The following is a 26994-nucleotide window of genomic DNA, read 5'->3' as shown; positions in this document are numbered from 1 at the left end:
AAACATCCCTCAGACATGCTTTTATTTATTGTTATATAAGACAATAGAACCACTGCAAGTTCTGAATTCACAGGAGTTAAAGACTGTCAAAATAATGTGAACTGTCCAATTACTTGACAAGAGAGCACCTTGAATACTTTTAATAATAATTACAATAATCGTAGATGTGATTACTTCCAAGATGGCACATTGACACAATGAATACCTCAAATTTTGTGATCAAGCTTTATATTAAAGCAATACATCAGTACTAATAAGGGGATTCTGAGAAAAACGTCATTCTCATTGTAAATTGTGTACATCTCATGAATTCGTTTTAACCCATTTCCAGAGTATGTATAGCGCTCCAGACTCTGTTTGTGGACCAGACTAACAGATATTAATATAGATGACTCATTTATAAATCGACGCCGCCATATTGGATGTGGCATAAAGTTGGACGCTTTACCAGCGGTTTGACAACATTTCGATAATCTTGTGGGATTTCTTTTCACAGGTTAGATTGAGCAATTACCATGGATTGTAATTAACCATTATAAAATATTGTAAAAATGTATCATGAATTGGTGAAATCTAATATATACGGAAATATTTATAATCACAGTAAGTCACTGGTATAAAAGTATATGCATTGGCTTGATGCTACATCCCAAATATAGAATAACTCAAACATCGCTCGTCATCAAATAAAAATTACATACGTGTTTTTTTTAAAACATCTGCTTTGAGAAGGATTACTTATGTGAATTTTATAAAAAGGTGTTTCATCGAGTTTTTGGTTACCGGCCACCGGAACAGAATTTACCACAACCAATATGGCTGAATCGCTGGCGTATGACAGCAGCTGGCCAAGACGAATGTCTATGTATTTATGTCTATGCGAACTCAGACTCGTAAAAGAAGCCCGCGGACCTCTGACATGAGTGTGACATCGGAACCTAATTTCCATGCCATGTTCCATGAACGACCAGTTGCAGCCTGACACGGATGAAGAAAAGTCTAGAAATGAATGAAGCAACTTCACATTTTGGAATTGCCACTGTAACATATTCTGGCCTCGCGGACGACTGAAGCTCTACGTACTACCAACCTCTGATCTTTATTTTGATGCGTTTCCCCATTGAGGAGAACATTTTACATGATGAAGTTTAAGACCAACAAGACCAGGACGTACGACGGCGAAGGGTTCAAAAGACGAGCAGCTTGTTTGTGTTTCAGCAGCGAATCCGAAGATGAGGTAACAACGTAACCGCTTCTTTTTGTTGTTCAACAACTGTTCAAAATCGAGAACGTCATATTTTATAACGTAACTTTAGTTCTCAAAACATTATAGCTTAATTGCACGCTCTTTTTTATCCGAGTGCATTCAATGACATGTATAAAGTGTAACCAAATTAAAAAGACATAATCCAGAGACCATAAAATGTAATGTGCGATGGTTGTGCTGTAAGCATTTGTTAGCAGCATTCCCACTCAAGTTTCCAAATTAAGACCTAAATTGAGTCCTAGTAAATATCAAGCTCGTACCTTACTTCATATTGAGCAGAAGTACCAGATGCTGTGGTCAATAATGTCTTATTCAGCCATGTGAATGGTGAGCCAGGTTATTTTATTCCCAATTGGAATGGAATCAGTTAAGGCCACACAAAATAATAATAAAAAAAAGTCTATATTGTTACCAGGCCAATATAGATCATTTTCAGGCCAACACTGATTCCGATATTTGTCAGAATACAATTCTGACAATTGATTGTTCAACCTATTGAATTAAATATATGTACATATGTGTTAATGTGTACCAAAACTTTAAGTTCATATCATCCAATCAACCTGTATTTTGAAGATTTTCTATTTGTTGGGCTGGAGGTTTGATTTTCATTATCTTTGTTTTGTGACGAATTAACTTCAATCATTTGATATTTGCTAATTAAAAAAAAATATCAGCCGACCAATCTGTCATGCTTTTAATTGTTACTACAATGAAATCTTTGATGACCACTGCAGACCTGCCAAAAAACATTAGGTGCGTTAAAGAGGCTTTCAAATGGCTATTAAGTCTAGTGAAAGTCACTGCACATCAGATGAGAATCATTAATCCATTTTATTTTGAAGTAAGAGCTGTATGTTTATATAATAGTCTCTATTATTTCATCAAAAGTCATAGCTTCTGTGTCCTTGTCTGCAGAGTGGATGTGTCCGATCTGAGCTGTGCTTGACATGTGGCAGTGGATGGGTGACGAGGTGTTGAATGTTACACAGTGTGCTTAACACCAAGTGACCTATGAGCTGCAATTTTTAGAAACAAGGTGCAGGTTCTTGCTGTCCCTTGCAGATTTGCTTTCATGTCCCCCTCGGCGCTGCCAAATCTCTGCACATATCTCCCCACTGGATGGTCCTCTTCACTATGTCCTGTGTTTTGATCAAATCACTTCCATAATTGCTGATTGCAGTGCAGAAAGAAGCTCTCGTCTCACTAGTCACACAACATTCTGCTTTGGCATTTGCACACGTCACAATTTCTATGGGGGAGTCTTGTATGAATGCCAGGTTGACAGCCATTGCCCTATAAGGTTTAGGAGGATAAATGAACAAAAAAAGTTCCCTTTTTCATTTTGATCTAACACATTTCTGTTAAGACTATGCCCGAAAACATGATTTTGGTGCGCTGTTTATCAATGTTTTTGCTGCATGTGCCACATGCACTGATCTGCACTCTAATTGACAAGTTGACAAGTGCCTCCACAGTTGAAAATGTTTTTAATGTCTTTATGGACACACAAACCTGGACCTCCGTTTCTTAAAGTAGGAGGTTTATAATAAAATTTGCAGCAAAGGCTTGCATTCTCGACATGACTTAGGTACCATTATTGAACTCCAGGACTTTTTTGAATGCACAAAATGTGACCTAATTGCACTGGAAGTTAACTAGGACTGTATGCTATCACTGTTGACAAGCTATCTGCTCGGGTCATTCACCTCCTCTGCTATGCGCTCTTGTTTTCACGCTAAAAGACAACTGCTGATCCAGGGGTTTTAGAAAAGCTTGTTGACCGAGTGAGTATGTGTGCACACATGTCCACATACTGTACAACTGTGCATTTTCAGCATGAGAGCAATGATCTTGGAGAATAGTTTATCATTTGGTTTTAAACATGGGTGCTACATTGGACAGTGATTTTAAATTGGACTGGTAAAATTGTTAAATCCAACTTTTTTCATCTTACACAGGTGGCTAAAGTAAAGACTCATTTTTCAACAGCACTTAGAGATGGTATTCCATGCCTTTGTTACATCTCAGCTGGATTACTGTATTGCACTTTATTTTGGAGTCAGCCAGTCCACCCTCAAATGTTGTAGAGCGTTTTAATACAGCCACATTTAAACGCACGTTGGTTAGTCCCCTTTGGAGGTTGTGAGGTTGCACAATGTTACCATGGAGGTAGATGTATCTAAAGCGGAAGTTAACCCCAACATTTTCTTTACAATAATATGTTGTACGTACCCTGCTAGTCTAAACATGGCATTCTGATTAATGCATATTGTGTTGGTGGAATATGAGTTAAGCAGCAAAATCCACCTGTTTTTATCCTTCTCGGAAGGTGGCCATTTTGCTACTTGTTGTCGATTAAAAATGACATCACGCCAACTCTCAGGCTACAACCAATCACATCTCAGTTTTCAGAATAGTGGTCAGCCGTGATTGGCTGTAACCTGAGACCTGGCAACTGTAATGTCATTTTCAGTCAACAGCAAGTGACAAGATGGCCACCTCCTGAGATGGATAAAAACAGGTGTATTTTCCCAGTTTTATTTATATTCCACTCATGACTCATTAATCAAAACACTGTCTATTAACTATTTGGGCTGCACAGAACATGTTATTACAAAGACAATTTGGGGGTTTACTTCCCCTTTAACAAAAAATAAATACATCAAGAGCACAACTGAAAACCAGCCTGCCTCTCTGTATCACCATAGAGAAAGAAAATTAAATATTCTCCTAGTGGTGCTCCAATCAAACATGCCTGCCGTGTGGAACTTGCGATTTGAGCGTTATGATAAGTTTGCATACTGCAACAGAGTCCATGATAAATAAAATGATGTCGTACCGTTTACATACCTGACATATCCATTGTCATCCTTCCCACACACAATATGGTGGATGAGGTTATGTCATGTCTTACTGTTACTTACTTTACTCCTCTGAATTATTCCACAGTCAAAGTTAGTTAGGCATGACGTTGCTATTATTTGGATGGCACTTTGAAATTCGCCAGTCCATTCATCAGAACAGACTTTGGAAATTAGTCTTCTCTCACATGTAGGTGCTACTGGTGAGCAGCAGCCGATACCCGGACCAATGGATTGTGCCAGGGGGAGGAGTGGAGCCTGAGGAGGAACCCTATGGAGCTGCTGTCAGAGAAGTTCATGAGGAGGTGAGATCATCATCTTCAAAAAGTGACACTCACTCATACGTCTGCCAGTAGCATTATCACATACTGTTATGTGGATAACTGTAAAGATAACATTGTTAATGCTTGCATCCATTTCCTGTACTCACTGGTGAGATGGAGTCTTATTCATTCTCACTTGGGGTGAGAGACAATGTACCTTGATCTTGATTACTAGTAAATCACAAGGCAACATACAGACAGACAACGTTCCCACTGACAGCATACAGGAAATACAGTTGTCTATAAGCCACAGGTGTAGCCGCATCATTGTTTAAGCCCCAGGGTGCAAAGTGTGTACCGTATTTTCTGCACCATAAGTCGCGCTTAAAAGCCTTTAATTTTCTCAAAAACCGAAGGTGCGCCTTTTAATAAGGTGCGACTTTTATGTGGACCGAATTCCAAAATCTGCAAACATTGACAAAGAGACATGCTTACGAGGCTTTCTGAAAAACCGGGATCGTTGCCGAATAGCAACGTGACAACGAGACAATGACGAGAGCGAACATGGCATGTTGAATGGCGAACTTGCCCAACTGTTTAATTCGGATAGAGAAGAATATAAAATAAATAAAAATAAAAATATCAGCTGCAATTTTATTTTTAGCTACCACTCATCATGTGATCGTTAGCATTACATTACATGTGGATGCAGGTTTGCGATGTGATCATCCACTAATGGTAACAAACTGAAAAGAGTTTAACATACATTGACTATATCGCTTCATTACCATATTGTATACACGAGACCCAAAGACAAAATGGTATCCAGCATGCGCATACCGCATTCCTCGAATAGTTACTATGTCATTGGCAACTCGATCAACCCAGGCGATTGTTAAAAATGTTTAGCGTTGATGTCCAGCTACTGAATTGCTTTGTGGTTTCATAAAGAGGCCTCAATTGGCTACAGACTGATTGATTGGTTTGCGTTGTGAGGTTGTGCCTTAGATTGTAGCGTGTTGACAACTTTGAAGTATGGCAGTGACATTTGGGAAGGCTCTCGGGTTACTTTGTGCTTATGACCAGACGTGTCTGAATATAGATGAGCTGCAAACCAACAACTTCAAATCATCATATTACAATACACTGACTGTAAGTTCAACTCGACAACATGGATACATGTAATTTATAACAATATAGCTTTATCATTTTATTTCATGTCATAAGGTTGTTTTACGATCTTCCAAAGCATTTTTATTTCAAATTTGGATGAAAAATAGCATAGCACTGGAAGAAAGGTCAAAATTGTGTGTTGAATGAGTATTGTAACGAGCCTCTTGGATGAGCTGTCGTTTCGCTGATGCAACAGACGGCTAGCATTTTCCACTTTATTGTATTTTGATTTTTATATATACACACAGGAAACATTCAATGTGTCTTAGGGAACTGGGATACAGCCGGTAAGACTGATCCCTACGAACTGAAACTGGCAGCTCGAAAGGCCAGGTTTAAAATACCACACATCAAAGGTTCATGTTGCCAAACAATTTCTTAATCCTCTGGAATGCATCATATGCAACACCAGACAGAAACTTGAAGCATTTTGCCTAAAAGTTGGCCTGAGAAGCCACAGACTGAAAATCTCTGCAACGCGCTTCAATACTATCAGTCCAAGACCATTTCAGTTGATGTTTTCACGTCTCGTGAACCACCATGCCTAATGAGGTCAAGCAGTAATAAAAATGCTAAACTAATTCCATGTCCAAATTGTAGTTTCTCAAATTCAAACGCCTTTCTTGCTGAATATGTTTTGCTTCTTGTGTGCACAGGCTGGGGTCAAGGCAAGGCTTGGCAGACTTCTGGGAATTTTTGAGGTAAGCCTCTAAAACCGTCATAGGAAATTCTGATTGAATCCATGCACAAAAGCAAAATCATTCTTGTTAAAATGCAAAACAGCTCTGAATTGGTTAATTTTGTTTCGTTGTCATACTTGTTCTCTTATTTTGATATTATGTTCAGTCTCTTTTATTGCTAAGTTGTTGAATTCCTCCTGTGTCTACGTATCAAGAACAGTAATCACAGTATAGTATGACAGCTACACATGAAATGCAAAATTAAAAGCATGCTTTCCATCTAAATCTTTACCGCACCACCAGGACAGAAAGCACAGGACACACGTCTATATCCTCATTGTCACGGAGATGCTGGAGGACTGGGAGGACTCCGTCAACATAGGTACAGTAGGCTGCTTTTACTCGGACATGAATATGATATTTGGATTGCGGTCTGTGTTTGCTTATATTTTCAAAGACCAGGTATAAGGGTGTATGACTACCAAAATCCAACAAATTTTGTTTGTCACGCATAAACAACCAAACCGAAGCATGACAAGTGTGATTTAATCACTCTACCGGATAATCAGCATGCTCAAAATATACGCTCTGGTCTCTATTGTATGCAGGAAGGAAACGTAAGTGGTTCAAAGTTGATGACGCCATCAGGGTACTGCAGAGCCACAGACCTGTCCATGCCGAATACCTGCACAGATTCAAGAACACCCGTAACTCCACCTGCAGCCCACTGTGTCACCCAAGTAACGGCAACGCACCGGGCTCCCAAGTGATGGACAGCAACACTCCTTCCTCACTACGTTGTTAGTGCCGCACAAACCTCTCGTCAATTGAGAATTATGAAGTACTCCAAGATGGACTTACCTGAAACACACTGTTACCGAAATGACTTGCAGTTTTATACCATGAAGTACGGACGCTAATGACAGTGATTCGAAACCCATTTTGAGGTGGGCTTGTAGAGTGACAAATTGTTTTTCAATAATGGCTACAGATGTATGTTTATTTTTATAGTGATCATCACCAACTGTGTGTCCCTCCAATGCTTTCTTGTTATTTTTAGAGTGTTGCGTCTACACTTTAAAGGTCATTTTTATTTTTGATTAATAATACAGTATCTGATTGTTGTTGTTGCCAGTGTTTGCTTGGTTTCCTGGTGCTCAGTACTGAGAAGTGCTACCTCTCAGAGGAAGTCATAATGCTCAAAGTGCCTTGTTGACAAATTAGCAGAGTATATCATGTGCTTGAAAGAAAACCAAACTAGTTTTGTGAACTGCGAAGATACAGAGTGAATTAAAATAACCTAAAGTAAACTACAGCTATTAATATTAACATTAGAATCACATCTGAATTAAGTAAAAATAAAATCACTTCAAATGCTTCAATGTATCCCAAAAATGTGCATCATATGAATTGGGAGTATCTGAGTAACAAAATAAAACATTTATTTATCAAAATTGAAGAAAAAAGCTTCATGAATTGCTTGTGAATGTAATTGTCAATTTTTGATTGTATATTTTTTTCACTAATCTCATTCTGAATGATCTCCAAGATGGCAAAAAGAAAAAGGTTTTAGGCGTGCTAACTTGTTTTTAAAATTCTCATTTGACATTCACATACAAATGTGTACTGAACGGATTATTTTGAAATTTATTTGGAAACTGTTAAATTTGAACGAGATCAACCTTGAATTACATTGCAATTAACATTAATGTACCGAAAAAGCATTTATGTATTTTTTCGGGAAAATGCCTCTGCAATTATTTGACAGCATCAATGCGAACGTCGTCCTACTTTGTCACCCCAATTATCACATGTAACATTTTTCTTATGCATTGAAAAGCTTAGTGAAAGGTGCTGCTGTGTACTCTCATGTAGTTTGTTCTATTTAAAAAAAAAAATCGCCACCAACCAACGATTCACTAGTTCGTTGCGTTTGTATTTCTAGACAGGATTTGTGTAGTCCACTGTACAGTCCCTCCAAGGACCCGCCCCTTCTCTGTTTCTCTCTGCCTGGTCTTGGTCAGGTGTCTGTGGTACAGCGACGCAAACGTTCCGTCTGGGAAACCAATTCTGGTTCGTGTTGGAACAAACGCTGAGAAGGCCATGCTCAGACGGATATTACAAATGGTAAGCTTCCACGATAACATTCCGCGTTATATGAGGTTTACTGGAGCCAAATATGATTTTATTTTTTTTTAAACGTAGGCCCATCCCTGGTTTATACAGGGGGCGCCCCTTTTAAATCACAACCTGTCGCGGATGGGCGGTGTCATGTGTTAGAGAGGACGATTTACTGACAATGGTGGAAAATAGCACATCCCGCCAAGTCGCGGTCACTATATCAAGCGCTCCTTATGATGGGCGGCCAAAGTTAGCATTTGATGCTAACCCGTTTAAATTGAGGGAGGCTACTTTATTCAGTGGCGTTATCGACAGAGAACGTAAATTTTACAATAAAAAACACCACTGCATAGTTTGGCAGCCTGGAAACGCATGTGAGGGTGTTATATATAAAGATAACATCACTGGAAAGCATATACACGCACTTTATCTGTTTCCGTTAGCTATACAATGTTGGGTTGATTCATCAACCATTTCTTAAATGCTAATGGCCATTAGCCCTATTCTAACTGATGCTACATTCTTCTTTTTTTTGCAGTTTAACCACCTATTTAGTCGTGAATTACCATGCGATGTTTTAATACATCTCATTCATTGCAACAGACGACAGTGACGTGACCTTGTTTGTATGGGAACAGTGTTTTCCCTCATAACTCACTGTCGCGTTTATTTGCGAAACATATGTATATGACTCATTTCCATGAAACAGTGAAATGTGGCGAAATCTCTGCCCATTCAGAACAGCACCACTTTTACATTTGGCTTCATAAGAGATTAATGTCATCCTCACTGAATGGCATATGAAAGATTTAAAGTTATTGCTTAAATGGAGCTTATTCTTGGAAAGACATTTCTCAATTGTAATACAAAAGTAGCGTTCAAGTAACTGCTATATAGGTAAATGTAATGCTTATGTTTGGATGATCAATATTATTATTTTTTTTTGTTATGAAGTCAGACTGCAGTTCTGGTTAATGTTTGAAATGAGTGAAGGGGTGTGTGATGATGCAGATTTACAGCCCTCCTCCACGCCTCCAAGTTCCTACCATATTATGGGCCCACAGTCCTGAGTCGTGACACAGATAAAGAGTTATCTCATGTATCAACTAAAAAAAGTGAATGGGCCACATGATGGAGGTGAGACCTTTCTCCAGTAGAGCTGCAATGAGGTGACCCTCCCTGCTTTACAGTACTTAAGAGTGAAGGTGTTACACTGATTGGATCCTGGCCAATGTTCCAGCACGTAGCCATTAAGAGCATTTGAATAACTGCACCACTTTGAGCTATCAGTGAACTGATTCGTGATGTGGGAAAATTTCTGTGCTGTAACCTGATGAGGCTGACGTGGCCATACAAATTAACACTGTTTCATCTTGTTGTCCGGACCTTGGACTTTCACCCACACACTCCCCACTTATGTTCCAATTGATTTATTCCACAGTATATGTTAAAGCCTTCAAATAACTGTTACAAATCCCAAATTCTTTAATCATTCCATTTGTCCTCATATGGCAATCAGAACCGAACAGTTATAAGGACAGTATCTCACTTACCCAACATTAACTGACAATAATAAATTTAAAATGCACAAGTGATGAATGAAGAGCCACATTTCTCATCCGTGCAACATACAGGACCCGTTGCTGCGCCTATTTAATTACCTGCAGGCCAAGCACTGCTATTCAGAAGGATAACAATGCAATAATAGGTTGTAGCTTACAGGTAGGTTACAAATTGTGTTGAACTGTAATGTGCTGTATTCAATTTGTGTCCAATATTACAAACCTATCAAACTGGTTTATTTTTCTGCCAAGAATATTTTTATATAGTTTTTGTATGTATTTGTCATTAGCACATGCAAGTATACTTAGTAGCTAATGCTATGGCAACTCATAAAGGTAAATATTTAAAGGGATTTAGAAAGCTTACTCTTATGTTCAAGTTTAGCTGAGCCCTTTCTGTTTCTCTGTTTTCCAGACTCCTGGAAAAGGAGGCGCCCAGAATGCAGAGTCGGAGCAGCCCAGCACAGACGTTAACCACGAGCAAACATCTGAGGTAGTTAAATAAATTGTTAGATTTTTTTTCTTCCTAATTAGCAGGCCTGGCATAATTAATTTATTAACATTGGCAATTGTGTTTAGGGCTTCATCTGTCCTCAATGCATGAAGTCCCACAGCTCAGCAGAGGACTTGTTCAAGCATTATGAGCTGTTCCACGACACTGGAGACCTTCCTGCTCAAGTGGCCCCCACTAGGTGGGATTGATTTTTATCCATTACTTCTATACCCCTTATTATATTGGGTGTTTGACTGAGGCCTGGTACACACATAATTTATCAAATTGTTAAAAAAATAAAATAATAATAATGAAATCTGTGACAGACAACCAAAATAAAGGTAGAACATCTGTGATTTTGTAATTTTGGTGATATTGTGTGGTCTGCTGCGATAATCTCAACAGAGAGCACCAGAACCATTAAGATTCTCTATCACCATTAAACCTGAAACTAAGTCCACTGAGTCGGACATTTTTCATGATTAAGGATGGGAATTGAGAACCAGTTCTTGTTGAGACCTGGTTTCCACTTTACCAATTCCTTGGAATCGTTTGCTATTTTGCTAAAAATTCCCTTAGCGATTCTATTCAGCACAAATTACGTCACTACGCACGCTATACAACATGCATAGCAACGTAGACAATGATGGGACCTGTGAGGTTGAAGCGCTCCAAAGTTTGGTCATATTTCGCTAAGAAGGACAAAAATAGAGCGACGTGCAATACTTGCAATGTTGAAATTTCATCAAAGGGAGGGAATACCTCTAATATGCAAAAGCATTTGTACAGGCATCATGTCATTAGTGTAACGGTATGTGTTTGATCCGCTGTGGAGGATCAGTCAACAACCAGCAGCAACATTAGCCCGAGCCCGACGTGCAATTTTACTGCAGGTAACTGACAAACACAGCTTTTTGTGCTCGCTCTATTTCTCTAATTGTCAAATCTGTCATGCAAATTGCGTCTCATGTTTTATTTTAGATGACGCCAAGAGACACTGACTGGTTCAGACGCCAGCAGTACTGTACCTCTAGCTTATCCGTTCACGGAGGCAGGGAGGATCAAAATGTCTAACGAAAGGACTGATGAATGTCATTGTGCAGCGACAAAGTTTGTAGTGAAAGGCTTGCACCCATTTGCCACTGTAGAAGCCCCTGATTTTCGGTAGGTGATGATTTCTATTGTAGGAGAATGTTTGCATTCTTTACTCTTAGGCTTGTAATGTCATATTTACACAAAGTTGGAATATATAAAACAAAATAATCATAATCATTTGTGCTTTTTTTTCACCCCCCAAATGTGAATCGATAAGACAATTGAATCGTTAAACAGAATCGAAAATGGAATCGGAAAAAGCTTATCAATTCCCATCCCTACTCATGATCACACAAGATCTCACAAAAACTGTGGGACTTCTGGATATGCACGAGTATTGGGAACATTGTAAGATGGGGATGTCAATGAGAAAATACTTCCTTTGGGAAACACTTAATGGTGTCTGGGGAACCCACTTTTATTTAAAAAAAAAATATATAGTTATTTTACTTTTTTTTAACTCCCGCTTCCTTGTGTGTCAGTTAGGGCACATCTGTGATTGGCTACATTCCGTACATGTCACTGTTCATAGTCAAATACCCGGGGGAGACGTTGGCTTTCCCCACACACGTAAATTTTTTGTTGTAAATATTTAACACTTTCATCAATTAAGATTGTTGGCCCCAACTTATTATTATTATTATTATTATTATTATTATTATTATTATTATTATTATTATTATTATTATTATTATAGAGACAAATCCACTGTAAACACATCCCAGACAGAAAGACAATCTTATAAAATAGACGTCCTTGGTCAGGAAGGGTATTAATCGGAACAGCCCGATTGTCTTTGTGTTTACCCAGAAGCCTATTTTATTTGATGGACACTTAGAGAAGTGAAAACATTACTGTGGTACCTTCACGTAAGTGTGGCCCAAGTTACATAAAAGCCGTCATCACTCTGTCAATTCTTTTTTGTGTGCAATATGAATTTTTAGCCACAGTTTCAGATGGACCGCTTCCTCAATAAAGTGGGGAAAAATATTGAATTAAAGTGGCGCTTTGAGATACAAGTTTAATTCGCTCACACTTAGTTTGATTCGCTCACACTTGTATATCAAATCCCATTTCTTCATTGAAATTCATAGAACGTCCCTCCAGAACAATAAATGTTTTTTGTATAGCACTCTATAATACTTTATTTGATAAACAAGATCGAGTAATAACTGAATCAGTTTGTGCATCATGAGTTAATGCTGCAACCCAACTCATTCTGCAGCTCCTTCTGGTGTACCGCCTTGGCCACTAGGAGGGAGTATAATACTGTACTGCCATGCTGTACAAGAAGAAGAAGCACTATTCTTCTTTGATTGTATTTACAAAGAACAGTGCTTCCTCATCCTTTACACTGCTATTGCTGTAAGTGGCTCATGCTGTAATATGAGTCATTTTTCGTACTAGTTAAAGGATTAATGTCTGTGAGTATTGCTGTATTATTTGTGTACATGTGTCACTCCACTATTTGTGTTCAAGTATGTAAAGTAAAGAAACCTTTTTTAAGGCAAAGCCACGTGGTTGGTTGAAATGTAATATGTGAAACTTGCTTTGTTATTCATGCTTACTTTGATTCTAAACTTCCAACGGCAAGTAGCATTAATCGGCATGAAGCCTCATTTGTTTTCGAAGAATCTTTTACTGTCTCCCAAGTTACCTCAGCTGACAATTCATAGCATTGTTGCTCTTTAATCTGCTGATTTGTTGAGATTGGATCAATAGAACCTCTGGAATCAATAATTGGATCCTCATTTGTGTTAATACATGATGGCGCAAGAATCACTTTCACACGGTGGACTGAATTCTTAACAATAAATTTATTGATTACCATGATCATGGCTATCAATTATCCTGGGGCTAAATTTGAAGGTACAACCATGACTAATCACAAGTTAATTGCAGTGAAGTTGGAAATTTATTGAGCTATAACTATGCCTAGCAGTAATGCTAAACAAAAATGATTCCTGTCTTTAATTTAGGGAAGACCTATCAATGTTGCGACAGGAGGTTCAGGACCTTCATACATCACTTAAGGTATGTGCTTTCCTGGACTTCACTTTAAACTGCACGGTCATTTTTGTTAATTTAAATAGTTATTTGATTTGCTTTCTTTTTAGGAAGAAAGATGGTTTTCCGGGGAGCTGAAAAAAGAATTAGACAAAGTCCAAGGACACCTGAAGCAAGTAATTCCTTCAAGATGTTTCAACTTGTGTTAAAGAGGCTTCACTCATTAGAAATGTTGTGAAATAGTTTGTTATCAACATTGTGGGGATGCTTTGTCTTGTGGTATGGTGTCACAATGTTTTCCCTCAATCCCACAGAATGACGGACAGATGAGCTCAGAGGATTCAGGTGGGGGTTGCAAAACACCCACATGTATGCATATGCAAGATGATAACAATGTCACTAATGTGTGTTTCTGCCCCCCTCAGTACTAGAAAAGAAGTTAAACGAATCAGAGACGGAAAAATTTAACATGAGGCAGAAAGCCGCCCAGCTGGCCACAGAGATAGTAGGTTAGTGTGTGCAAGGGAATAACGTCCCATTGATGCCCAGTCCATCCACTTGGCTGAGCTTTTATTATATCTTTGCTATACTGATAAACTAAGTTGGTCTTGTGTCAATCTCTAGATATAAAGTCCCGTTATGACGAAGAGAAGAGTTTAAGGGAAGCTGCTGACCAGAAGCTTTCCAGTGTAACTGAGCTGCTTCAGCAAGAGAAGAAAGAGAATGAGAAACTCCAGACTGAACTGGTACAACAAACAATACATCGTTAATATTTGTCAACTCTGGGCATGCGAAAACATTTGAGACACTTTTGTGATCAATTTGACTTGACAATAAGTTTGTGCCTATTCTCAATGGTATTAGAATACATGAGCATTGCCCTCATTGAAAAGATCAAGAAAAATGTTGAACGTCGTCTGTGAAATTTGTTTACATACAAAACATTCCCAAGACACAGTACGTTTTAAAGCAGAGCTTGTTCCTTCATAGGATCGTGTCACATCCTGTCACTAACCAATGTTAACCTACTCTCTATGTGAAATACCTAACTTCAAAATGTCGTATGCCGGGAATGACGTAAATCAAGGACCCTCTACAGTACGAACGTTTAAACCCCCATTTATCGTGAGAGATATGTTCCAGACCAACATACAATAGGTGAAACCCTCCTGCACTAAAAACACATTTAGTTGTTGAAACTCACTTAATGTCAACATATAACACTGTAGATGAGCTAATGGAAATAATCATGGATATCACAGTAATTATAAACATTCAAATAGTTGCTAGTTTAACACACAACAGCAACTCACAAACGAGAGAGCATACAATAATACTTTGCAAATTTAGGGTTTGCCCTTAGGGACCACAGCCTTTTTTTTTTTTTTTTTTTTTTTTGCTGTTAATTGCGCACTTTTCCAGTTGACCTCAGTGCTGCTGGGCATTTTGCGGCACAATGTGGTATCACATTGACTGTGTGCAATTCTAAATATGGATTTACCTCTATTCAGTGAACGTCAATTTACTGTACTAATTGGGGAAGGAGTTTTGACCATTAGAGTTGATTTAAATTGATCTTATGAATAATGGTATTGCATCATTTTTACCCTCGAAAATTCCTGTTACGGTACTGGTACGAATGCCTGGTGCAACACTAGTAGATACAAGTCGGCCCTTTTGAGCTGTTTTCCTTTTGGCTGTGCTAAGCCTAATGTCCATGCTTTTTATTGCTTGCCTTTGATGGGACATGGTCGCCACGTACTGTATATGCAAGTATTGCCTTTGAGAGGAACATAGTCACTGCCAAAATGGCTTGTCTTTACTGTAAAAGAACCCATAACGATCGCCTAAAAATTGACAATATAGCAGGAGTACAAACAAACTGTTATCGTGGGGGAAAACTGTATTCTTGTGGCACTAACTGGTTCTACTCTTTCCCCAAGCTTCAGCGTCCGGGAGTGGAGGACGTTGAGGTACTGCAGAAGGAACTTGTGCAGGTACAGACATTAATGGACTGCATGACTCGCGAGAGAGAGCAGGAATCGGAGCGCCTCAGAGATCACTATGAGCAGCTGCAGGCTAAATTCACTTCCTCAGAGGTGAGATTGGAACACTTGATTGGTTATATTTGGATTTACACAACAGCCCTCCATTTGACACTCATTGAATGTTTCTAGCAGGAGCCGAAATATTTCTACAATGATACTTAGATTTACAACTTCAATTTGTTCCCTGAACAAACTCAAATCATCATTCCTCATTGACATAAATGATAATTTGGCTCATATTTATCATGCTTTAATTCAGTGGGCATTGTACTGCTTCTTGTAGTGTGCACACCTTGGTCATTAGGTGGCAATGTTATACATATTTAATGGAGGAACTTAAAGATAACTAAGTATAAGAAATATTGAAATGTTTTTGCAGAGCTTTCTGCACTATTGCATTCAAATACCTGTCGTTTAAAGTTTTTGTTCATGAAATACTTTTCTTTCCTCGTGTATGTATTTCCATCAAACGCCTGGTTGATTTTCCATGTTTTTTTATGTTCTTCAGCTTCATTAACTCCTGGTCCTTTTAAAAGTCTTTTAATGCCTGAGTCCAACTTTTCTTTCAGATGACTATATCACAACTGAAAGCAGAGCTGGAGAAAGGGCCACAGGAAGCAGCTGTCTATACACAGCAGATCCACCAGCTTCAAAGTGACCTGAATAATGCTCAACAACAAAACCAGGTAATATGAGGGAATTGGGAACCATTGAGTTTGGGCTTCTCCTTCTTTCTATGGTCTTCCCTATGTCTGCCTCCTTCCTCCAGAATATTTCTGAAAAACTGGGACGCAAGGAAAAAGAGTATCAGCAGCTAGAGGAGCAACTAAAAACAGAGAAAGCTGCCAAAAAAGCAGGCCAACATACCCTTAGAGAGAAAGAGCGGGAAATCCTGGAGCTGCAGACCCGAGCCACAGGAGCAGAGACGTCCTTGCAGAAAGCCAGTGCAGAGCTTGGAGAGAAAACTGAGGAAGTGGCCAGGTTGAAGGGTGAGATTACAGACCTGGAGGTGAAGCATGCCGAACTAAAGGTTGAGAGGAAACAGTTGGAACAGCAAAGGGAAGAAAAAGACAGCCAAGGTGCTCAGCAGCAAACAGAAATTGGTCAGGTGAGTCCAATCTATCAATGTCAATTTTGTAGCATCCTGGTATATTAGAGATTGGATTTGAGATGAATTCCCAAGATGACGATCAGTAGACGCTCATCAACAGTAGCCAGTTGCTAGAAGTAGTCCTTGTAAATAGACATGTAATTAATCCTGTGAGGAAAATTAAGATTCTTGGCAGATATAATCTTCACTGTGGTTTGTCTAGCTTCATCTTCACTGTGGTCTGTCTAGCTTCATGCAAAACTACTGGAGGCAGAGAGGCAAGTGGGTGAGCTGCAAGGTCGTCTGAAAGAACAGAGGCAGCTTTCTGGGGAGAAACTGAAGGACAAAGAGCAGCAAGCAGCCGACTTGCAACTTAAACTCTCACGTGCTGAAGAACAGGTACATCCAAGATAGAACATATAGGGACGCTAACTCTGAATTAATGTCAGCCGAGAACAATGAGCAAAAATGAACCTGATTGTGTCAGGTGTCATGCTGTACATATTTTAGCTACCACATATTCATTAAAAAAACACAAATCCAATGTCGTGATATAAATGAAAGGCTGGATTTTCAAAAAATAAGCATAATAGATGATGCAAAATACAGTTTAAAGAAAAAAGGGACTATTTGAGTGTTATCTTGTAGATGAAAGAAAGTGCCAGCAAGAACACAGACCTGCAGCACCAGCTGGAAAAAGCCAAGCAGCAACACCAGGAGCTGCAAGCACTGCAGCAGAACACCAATGGCAAACTCCGTGAGTCACAGGTACTGCGCACAAGAATCAAGAATGTACTTAAACCCTCAACATGCATGTAAAGCAACTACAAATTCCATTTATTTTATAACATTGAAAAAAAGTATACAGGTACAGGTTGTCCCCGATTTCCAATAATTATATTCCTTCATCAGTGCTGTAATTTAAATTTGTACGCAAAGTTGGAATGTGCCACAGTCTATTGCTGACCTACGCTGATGCAGGAGTAATGTCATTATTGAAGTCAATATTTTTTGACAAACACTTAAAGAATGTGAATATATTTATGGTTTATAAACAACAAAGTAATTGCAGGCTGTTTGGAAAAAAATAACATAATTACTGTAAATATTGGTATAAAAAAAACCCACTTATTCCCACCAATATAAAACAATCAAATGAAAAGGTAAGTGCACCCGTAACTAAGCATTCCTTATTAGTGCAAATTCTTGAACATCAAAATACTATGTCCCTAAAAACAGTTTATTATCAGGGACCAGATTGGAGCCTTAGCGAAAATTTGCGAGTAGTTAACACCTTCCCAAAAGAGATTTTTTTGTTTAATGGCCCTATTAAATGCAGCTCCTTCCGTCACTTTAACATAGCTGCTTGGTTAAAAAAGGCTACTAGATTTCACTAAGTCAACTTTTTCGCACAAAACATGTCTTAAGTCTGAGCACAAATAAATGGAGATGGGTTTTTCAGTGATTAACAGAAGATATTTCTGCTGCAAAATCTGAATGCCAACCGGTGACTCTGGCTATTTTCCTATATTAGAACTAGACATTTAAATGCTTTGAGGACCTTTCCATTACCTAATGTGAAGTAACTTCTAGTTTGCTTCCAAATACCTTTAGAATGACCTGGAGCAGGTATTACGCCAGATTGGAGATAAGGACCAGAAGATCCAAAATTTGGAGGCCCTGCTGCAGAAAAGTAAGGACATTGTGACTCAACTGGAAACTGAGAGAGAAGACTTGTGTGCCAAGATTCAAGCCGGGGAGGGCGAGACCGCTTTGCTCAACCAACTTAAAGAGAAAAACCACGCACTACAGGAACAGGTTAGTGAGTTGTCACTCTCATACTGAAAATGTGCAGTTGTCAATAAACAGCATAAAATTCAAATAGATGTAATTTAATTCACAGTTTTCCCTTTTTCTTTCCCTACTTTTATTTTCAGACAACTTGTGCAGATGATTCATTTAACTTGTTTACATGCAAGAAATACAGATGTCTCTCTTTCTCTGAGATCTTTACACCACTGAAACAAAATTATATAAACCAAATTACAATAGATATTTTTTTTAAAATCATTTACCTTTTTATTTGATAACTAAGAACATTTGATAGTAGAAAATTACTTTTGATGCTTAAGTACAGGTACTTTGACTTTCACCAGAGTAATATTCTACAAGGTGACTTAAACTAACACCAAATTTATTTTGCATTAAGATACCGTCATTTTAACTCAAGTATCATTTTCAGGTACTTTATATAAAACTGTTGAAAATAATAAGTGATTAAGAACAGACTTTCTTGTAATTTACTAGTACAGGGCTGGACCTTTACATAGTGAAGCCTGTAACAAAGACTTCATAAGGTAGTGTTATTCCTTACCTAGTTCCTACCATGTTAGTGTGACTGGCACAATATGTGTTCTATTCTAGTCACTAACTTTGATGTTCAGCATTTACAAAGAAGTGCTTCATGAAATAGTTTTTTTTTTTTTTTTTGCTTAGGCCCCTGTTTTACAACAGAAAAACCTCACACCACCTCACAACCTCATCACCAGCATTGCATTGCTAGGCATAGGGTTACCCATGCCCGAATGAAAGCAAGTGCTATAGAAAATGGAGTTGCACAAGATCCTTTACTTATGTTGTAATCATAACAAAAAAATTATAAATCTATATGTAGATTTTAACACTTTCTTGTTGTCTTGATACAAAGGTAACCCAGCTGACAGACAAGATGAAGAATCAATCGGAGAGCAACAAGCAAGCCCAGGACAATCTGCATAAACAAGTTCAGGATCAGAAAACTCTACTGCGTTCATCCCAGGACCGGGCCCACACTCTGGAGACTTCTGTCACTGAGCTCGCCGCTCAGCTTGCAGACAGCAAGGAGAAGGTGACTCAGCTGGACTCTCAGGTAGCCTTTGGCAATCAATCCCTTTTAGTCTTAAGGGCAAGGTGATCTGTTCCGAATAAATTCCGACTTTGGATGTGGGCTGTTTTCCACCAGCTGAAGGCAAAAACAGAGATGTTGCTGTCTACCGAGGCAGCCAAGGCTGCACAGAAGGCCAACCTGGAGAACAACCTAGAGTCTGCCCAGCATGCACTACAGGACAAGCAGCAGGTGACTTGTTGGCTTTAGTGGTTTTCAGATCTGGTCTTGTGTTAGGTTTGAAAATGAAATGCAAACTAAGGACTTGGTTGACATCTTGGTTATGAATGCTATCTTCTGAAGGAGCTTATTAAAGTTCAGAAGAAAGTAGAGGAGCAGGCACAGAGACTCAAGGAGAGGCAGGAACAGTGCAGTCAACTGGAAGCCTCTCTTAAGGAGTACAAGGACAAACGTCTGGCCTCGGAGCAACATGTAGAGAAGCTTGAGGGGCTCAATAAGGTCAGTGCCAACTGGATTACGGTACATGTGCAAAGGTGTCAGCACTGCCCTCAAATGGATTTGACAAATTGTTGAAACTGATGATTGAAACTTCTATCTTAGAAACTGGAAGCGCAGGTGGCAGAGGTGCAGGCTGCAAGGGATCAGATGCGAAAAGAAGTGAAGAATCTGCAGAAGGAGGCATCTGAGGTCAAACAAAAAGTTAAGGATCTGCAGCTTTTGCTGGACAATGAAAAAGCAGCGTGAGTATGAAAATTGATTATATTTCTAGATCATCCTTTCCGGTTAATTTTAACAATTGACAGTCAGTTGCTCCATTTAGGAACGTGACGCTTCAAGAGGAAATAAAGACAAAGACCTCCTCGTTGAGTGACATCCAGAAGCAATTGGAGTGCTGCGAGCAGGGCAAATCTGCTCTTGAGCTCAATGTGGCCAAGATGACCCAAGAAGGGGAGGTTCAGCATGCAGAATGGGACAAGAAAGCAAAGGGCTTTGCTGCAGACTTGCTCAAGGTCCAACAGGAGAAAGAGACTCTAAAGAAAGAGCTGACTTCCACTCAGGAAAGTTTCGGCAAGACCCGCAAGGCCCTGAAAGAATGTGAGCGTCAACTGGACACAGAAAGGAAGAATCAGAAGGCAGCCATGGAGGAAAAGGTCAGTTCCAGTTAGTTTATTATACACAGTGTTTGCACAAACACATGACGCAGAGGAAAGGCATAATCCCGTTTGTGTAAAACGGGGCACCGATGTCAGCATTTGGCACGCTAGTCCCAGTTGTTCAGGGGTTCCATATATTTTCCTTGCCCCAGGCAACATTTATTTCATTCCATATGTATCAGATCTTAAAAGCATACTTCACTTTGAGCCTTACTGTTTCTGTGAACAAGCATTTGGTCAGTCGGTTCAAGTATTACATGGTCACTGGTAGTTGGGAGAGGGCAGACGTAAGGACGGATAGCCACTTAAGAAGTTAAGGGGAGTTCCAGCTAGTGACCAGATGAAAAGCTTTGACTATCTCGTTTTTTACTTCAAGAAACATGAGTGTGTCTTCACTTCATAGGAAAAGTCCTATGAAAAGGCAAGAGGGGATCTTCAGAAGAGTAACGAGAGCATCAGCAAGGCAATGACGGAATCTAAGCAACAACTGGAGCAGATGAGAGAAGTAAGTGCTGAAAAAAAGGCGTGTAACAGTGTTAAAAAAAAAAAAAAAGGATCAACAATGCTCAATGAATATTTTGTTGTGGTTGTTGTTGTAATAAACAGTGTATGAACATTATTTTCTCTCCTGAAATATCAGGTAGAGAAGAAGCTGAAAGTGCAGTTGGTATCATTGGAACAACAGAACACGAAGTCTCTGAGGGAGAAGGACCAAAAGTTGGGGAAGCTGGAGGAGCAATTTAAGACCGCCACTGTAAGCTATGAGGAGGAGATAAAGAAGCTGAAGGGAGAAATTGCAGAGTTACGGGAAGTCAGTGTTAAGAAAGTAAGTAGTTTTATACGAGCCGTCGATTAAGCTCAATGGTGTTATCAGAGTGTTTATGAACCATTTGGATTGTCTCATCCAGGTGGAGGAAGAACGCCAACTAAGGGAGCAGGCAATAGAAGTCAGCCAGCAGCTGGCTTCTGAGAGGAGCCAGACAGCAGAGCTACAAAAGACTTTAGAACAAAGTCGCGAAAGCCTCACTAAGCTTCAGTCGGACCTCTATGGAAAAGAGTCTGAGCTTTCAGCACTACAGGAAGACCTCAAAGTAGGTTTATATCATTTAAAGATGTGTGTGTGTGTGTGTGTGAGAGAGAGAGAGAGAGAGAGAGAGAGAGAGAGAGAGAGAGAGAGAGAAACGGAATGAAACAAGATGAGCAGTCTATAAAAGTATACATTCTACAGCGTTGTTTCCTTACATTGAATGAGAATTGTAAACCGTAATCACCAAAGTTAAATTTCACTCACGTAAGTCTCCACAAGAGCACGCACGCACGCACACACACACACACACACACACACACACACACACACACACACACACACACACACACACACACACACACACACACACACACACACACACAATCTAAATAATATTTATTGACTTGTAGGTAGCTGAGGACAAACTACGGTTGAACCAGGAAGAGTTGGCAGCTAACCAGACCCATCAGACTGCATTAGAAAATCAGATCCAAGAGCAAAAGAAAAGCTGGAATTCTCTGGAGCAAGAGCTCGGTCGTCGAGATCAGAGAATCCAGCAGCAGGAGAAATCATTGAATGATCTCCAGAAGGCACAGGTGAGACATTGGACATAAGGAAGATCTCCATGCAAATACTTAGCTTTCTCTATGAATGTGGTCGCATGCAACAAACTATGCAAGGGCCCCTATGGCAGGGGTGTCAAACTCATTTTTGTCACGGGCTGCATTGTAGTCATAGTTTCCCTCGGAGGGCCATTATGACTGTCAACGTCTTCTATACACATACAGTGTAGGCTACACAACAAACTGATGAATAGCTAGTTTTGAAATCAGAGACTAGTAAACCTTTTTCAAATAGTTTAAAAAGATGAATGGTAAAAAAAAATTGCTAGCAATATCTCTACTTTTAAAAATTGAAGATGATGTTTTTGTTTTCGCGGGCCACATAAAATGATGTGGTGGGCCGCATCTGGTCCCCGGACCTTGAGTTTGACACCTATGCCCTATGGTAAAGTCGTAATATTGAATACAGCTCTTGTATTGGATATCATTTGTGATAATGGTGTAAATGACGTGTCCGCTGTGACCGTAGTTTTGAAACATGAACGACGAGGATTTGCGGCTTAAAAGCTGAGTATGACATCTGTCCAATGCTGGTGTTTTAGGGTCAACTTAAGGTGGACCTCGAGAAGGAGAGGAGCAAAATGGAGGAGCTGCTCAAAGACAAGAGTTACCTGGAAAAGAACAACACCAGGCTGACTTCGGAGATGAAAACGCTAACAGCAAAGAGTGACAAGGTCAGTTCCTTGCAAGGTTGTTCGTGCTCTGATAAAGGCTATTTTTATTCTTACCATCCTTATGACTCATTGTTTAGGAAAACAGTACAAGTATTTGAAACGTAACACTTGAAATACTTTGTTGAAACAACAGTTTTTATGTTCCATTCAGCTCACCAAAGCTGTTGTGAAATGTGTCTAAGACTCGAATTACGCTACATGGTTCAAATGACAAAATTGGAATCGGCCACTTTGACCTACAATGTAAATCCATCAGCTGCTGGATCAGAAAGAGCGGCGTGTGACTCCCATCGACAACAATGAATATGTACAAATCGTGTGTGTCGTACTTCAGGATCTGCGAGAGTTGCAAGAAGCCAAGCAGCTGTTGATCCAGCAGAAACTGGAGCTGCAGAGCCAGCTGGAGATTGCGCAGGGTGCCCTCCAACAGGAACAGAAAGAACACCAGACCACCAGGGACACCTGCAATCAAAAAGCGGATCAGCTTCTCGCCAAAACCAAAGATCTCCAAGATCAGCTGGTAGGCTCAGTCAAAGAATGAATCTATGAAGCACATATTTTGTACACTTGGTAAAAGTCTCATTTGTCGGGGGTCATTTGATTTAATTAACCTCAATTGACCCTTTCCACACGATTTAAACACATTTAAACTTGCTTAAACTCACTTGAACCTTTTACAATACACCGTTAAAATTATTCCCCAGCACATTTTATCACCATCACTGTGAAAAACCTTCAACAGCTCTCTATAAAGAGGCAATGGTTGCTTAAAGCTGTTTGTCATTGCCAGTTGAGATTCATTGTATAACTAGCACATAAAAGAGAACTGGTTCAACCAAATTATGAAATTAAAATTTGCTAAATGAAAGCTTTGTCACTAATGGCAATGTGTCAGTATCAAGCTTAACAAAATAAAGGAACACCATGTTGTGCAAAGGTGTCACTGTAAGATAATTATGCAATAAAAAAATAATTATAATACGACAATAATACTAAATACAGTATATCTGTTCCGCTTCGCCTCATCACCTCGCTTTCTGATTGGCTGTACGTCACTGTGCTTGTTTGTCCTCGCACACGGTATGAAGTCAGGTCAAAAACATGAAACATATTGAATTTGAGGTCGGACATTCTTCCGAGCAGCCGAGAGCAAGCTGAAGACGCCACGCACATGGAGCCATTAGGAGAATCGGGCCTGATTTGGGGCTAAAATCACGGTGATAATCCTGTCTTGTGGCTATTTTTGTCACCTCCTCTTGCAGTCCTCTGAGAAGCGAGCCAAAGATGAGCAGGTGAAGCGAGGAGAGGAAGCGGAGGCGAAAATGGGTGCCCAGATGACAGCGCTGAATGAAAACGTGGCCACCCTAAAGAGAGAGTGGCAGAGTAGCCAGCGACGAGTGTCTGAGCTGGACAAGCAGACGGACGAGCTGAGGGGGGAAATCGCCGTGCTGGAGGCCACTGTGCAACACAACCAGGATGAGAGACGTGCGCTTTTGGAAAGGTGTGGGACATTCACCCCCCGGCAGGAAAATGCTTAGTGCTGCAACCAATCCTGACTTGCCTTTGCAATGAAGGTGTGTCAAGGGAGAAGGAGAAATTGAGAAGCTCCAAGCCAAGATGGTGGAACTGAGGCGCAAAGTTGACGACACGACGGCAGCCATGCAGGAGCTGGGCCGAGAGAACCAGTCCCTCCAGGTTAGTGAGCGACAGACCCTACCGAGGCGTAGCTTTTCAGAGAAAAGCTGCTTCATATCTGCTGCGTTTGGTTCTCAAGATTAAGCAGTCCCAGAGTCTTACCAGGAAATGGGCAGAGGATCACGAGGTGCAGAACTGCATGGCGTGTGGCAAAGGCTTCTCTGTCACTGTCAGGAAGGTAAGAAGGAAGTTCAGATAAGTCTGAAGGCCATTCACACGATTCTGTGGTTTTAATTGTAGTTTTAGGTGTACTCCATCATTCTGAGGAATTTAGTAAGTATTTTCGATTCTCATGTAACTGAGCAATTGAAAATATTCGCCACAGCTGGCATCCTAATGCACATTGTACGCCTCCACAAACTTCATCCACAAAAATAAACTTGCCGCTATATGAATATTTTCACACTCTATTTTGTGTGCATTTTCTTGCAGCATCACTGCAGACACTGCGGGAATATTTTCTGCGCCGAGTGTTCGTCAAGGAACGCCCTCACGCCGTCCTCCAAAAAACCCGTGCGGGTGTGCGAGACGTGTTTTGAGGAGCTGCAAGGCTGAGTCAACTCTCAAGGTGAAAACTTTCTCGTGTAAGATGTCCACCAAAAAGGACAGAGCCAGTGTTGTGAAGGTAAGAGAGGGAGGGGCCTTTTAGTGGCAAACGTGCTGACGCAGGAGCACTCGGACTTGTGTGTACAGTGCGTTTTTGTGCCTTTGCTCATTCTGTGACCGGCCGCCAGGTGGCGACAGAAGCAAATAAACGCCTCCCATGACTTCTAAGTTGTCTTTATCTGTAGTGTTTGGCTTCTGTAAAAGTGGCTTGAAAAGTCGATGGGAGATTGAAGTCATCACAGTGGGAGTCAATCCGTAAATGTAATGTTGAAAAGCACAGCTGCCGCGTAAATGTAAATGCAAGTAACTATTTTGTCTTAAAAACAAAATCACAAATATATTTTTCTTTATACATAATCACTCCGTTTGTCTAGCATAGTACTTTGATAAGTTGGTTTGATGGTTTGGATCTGTTAATGTCACACATCAAATGTGAGAATTGAGAAGTAACACACCTGGAAAAAGTCATCTCATGAATCGGTTCATTTTTGTGCAGCTTTTTACAGCTCTGATGTCAGATCAGTTACTGCATGTTGCCTTTGTGTGGCAGCCCATTTGTGTGTGCGTGCGCACGTTTATCTGTTGACATTGTTGTATATGATGACCAAAGAATGTGAGGAGAGGAAAAACTCAGTTTCATCTTTCAGTTAAATCATCTTGTCAAGTTCAGTTCTTAACACAGCACTGCACGCCGTGGCTGACATTCTTTTATCGTGCCACATTTCATTTCTATTGTGCGTGTTAAAAGGCGGTGGTGCTTGTTTTTTCAAACTGGTAATGCAGTCATGAAATGTGCCTGCATGTTCTTTTGTTTGCGAGCGCGGGTTAACTGTCAGGATGCACATTGCACGACCTGCAGACATTAATGCTCAATTTATGTCACGCGCCTGTAAGAATTGAAATCTTTATTTAATTTATGATTCGACTTGTGAATCATTCGTTAGTTCTTTTAAGCACTGAAGCAGGCTGCAAAAACGTATTACAAAAAATATATATTTTGGCATCTCGCTCCAACTTAGAATGTTTCACAAACGTTTCCTTTTTGTCTACCTCAAATGGGTAGGGGAAGGGGAGCTTTATGTCAACCTTCAAGACGTCATGTCATTTAGACTGCAGACCACAAAGTACCTAATCCTATTCATAGCTCCCTTTCTCATTGTAGTGCTACTACAAGAGTCAGCATTTCTGTCCCTGAAAGGAAACGTAAAATTGAGTTGGTGCAGTATTATTATTATTTTTTAACCGAGCACCACCACAGACTTGTAGATTAGACACTGTCATTCTTTTGGTTCTTCCAGTCTGCTGTCAAACATGTTAAGCAGCAAAACGATGTCTCGTGGTATGAAGGGTTTGATTTGATGGTTGTGGGTGAAGGTGTATGCCTTCACGCACTGTTACCTTTGTTTAGGTGGGCCGACATGTATTGAATAGTGACAAGAAATATTTTGTAATGCACACTCACTTGAATCAGTTCATTTTCTAATTCATGGCAATGAAAAAGGTAAATAAAACATTCATAATTCTGTCATGTTTCCACTCTGAATTCTTACATTGTGTTAGGAACGTCTCAAAGAAATGCCAACTGTGAGTTTGATAGCGGAAATGTCAGATGCTAAAAATGAATACAGTATGAGGCACATCTTAATTCAGGATTGTAAAACTTAGAAA

General features: G+C 39.8%; 2 protein-coding genes across 5 annotated transcripts; both read left to right on the top strand.

The window, feature by feature from the left end:
- Window positions 1-890: 890 nt before the first annotated feature.
- On the top strand, window positions 891-7701 carry nudt4a (nudix (nucleoside diphosphate linked moiety X)-type motif 4a). The gene is made up of 5 exons (XM_049723291.2): window positions 891-1237; window positions 4326-4436; window positions 6224-6268; window positions 6551-6629; window positions 6856-7701. Exons 1-5 carry the CDS (start codon window positions 1139-1141, stop codon window positions 7050-7052), a joined length of 531 nt encoding a protein of 176 aa, XP_049579248.1. The 5' UTR covers window positions 891-1138; the 3' UTR covers window positions 7053-7701.
- A 512-nt stretch (window positions 7702-8213) lies between these two features.
- Window positions 8214-26851, top strand: eea1 (early endosome antigen 1). Of its 4 annotated transcripts, XM_049724378.1 has the most exons (29): window positions 8214-8374; window positions 10346-10423; window positions 10510-10622; window positions 13498-13552; window positions 13636-13701; window positions 13840-13870; window positions 13951-14034; window positions 14150-14271; window positions 15469-15624; window positions 16143-16259; window positions 16343-16681; window positions 16913-17062; window positions 17312-17431; window positions 18278-18481; window positions 19371-19571; window positions 19665-19778; window positions 19890-20045; window positions 20148-20287; window positions 20368-20698; window positions 21105-21206; window positions 21342-21527; window positions 21610-21796; window positions 22143-22324; window positions 22894-23025; window positions 23360-23545; window positions 24288-24526; window positions 24600-24720; window positions 24800-24898; window positions 25153-26851. In XM_049724378.1, the coding sequence occupies exons 1-29, from the start codon at window positions 8351-8353 to the stop codon at window positions 25273-25275; spliced, it is 4158 nt and encodes a 1385-aa protein (XP_049580335.1). In that variant the 5' UTR covers window positions 8214-8350; the 3' UTR covers window positions 25276-26851. The 4 variants fall into 4 exon arrangements, with proteins under 4 accessions (XP_049580335.1, XP_049580337.1, XP_049580336.1 ...); XM_049724380.1 differs by lacking the exons at window positions 8214-8374; window positions 10346-10423 and having other exon boundaries at window positions 10529-10622; window positions 13636-13697; XM_049724379.1 differs by lacking the exons at window positions 8214-8374; window positions 10346-10423; window positions 10510-10622 and adding an exon at window positions 12840-12942.
- Window positions 26852-26994: the final 143 nt, after the last annotated feature.

This window comes from Syngnathus scovelli, chromosome 6 (assembly GCF_024217435.2).
Source record: "Syngnathus scovelli strain Florida chromosome 6, RoL_Ssco_1.2, whole genome shotgun sequence".
Lineage (NCBI taxonomy): Eukaryota > Metazoa > Chordata > Actinopteri > Syngnathiformes > Syngnathidae > Syngnathus > Syngnathus scovelli.
The sequence above is the reverse complement of the archived record's forward strand: the minus strand, read 5'-3'. Positions and strand labels throughout refer to the sequence as shown.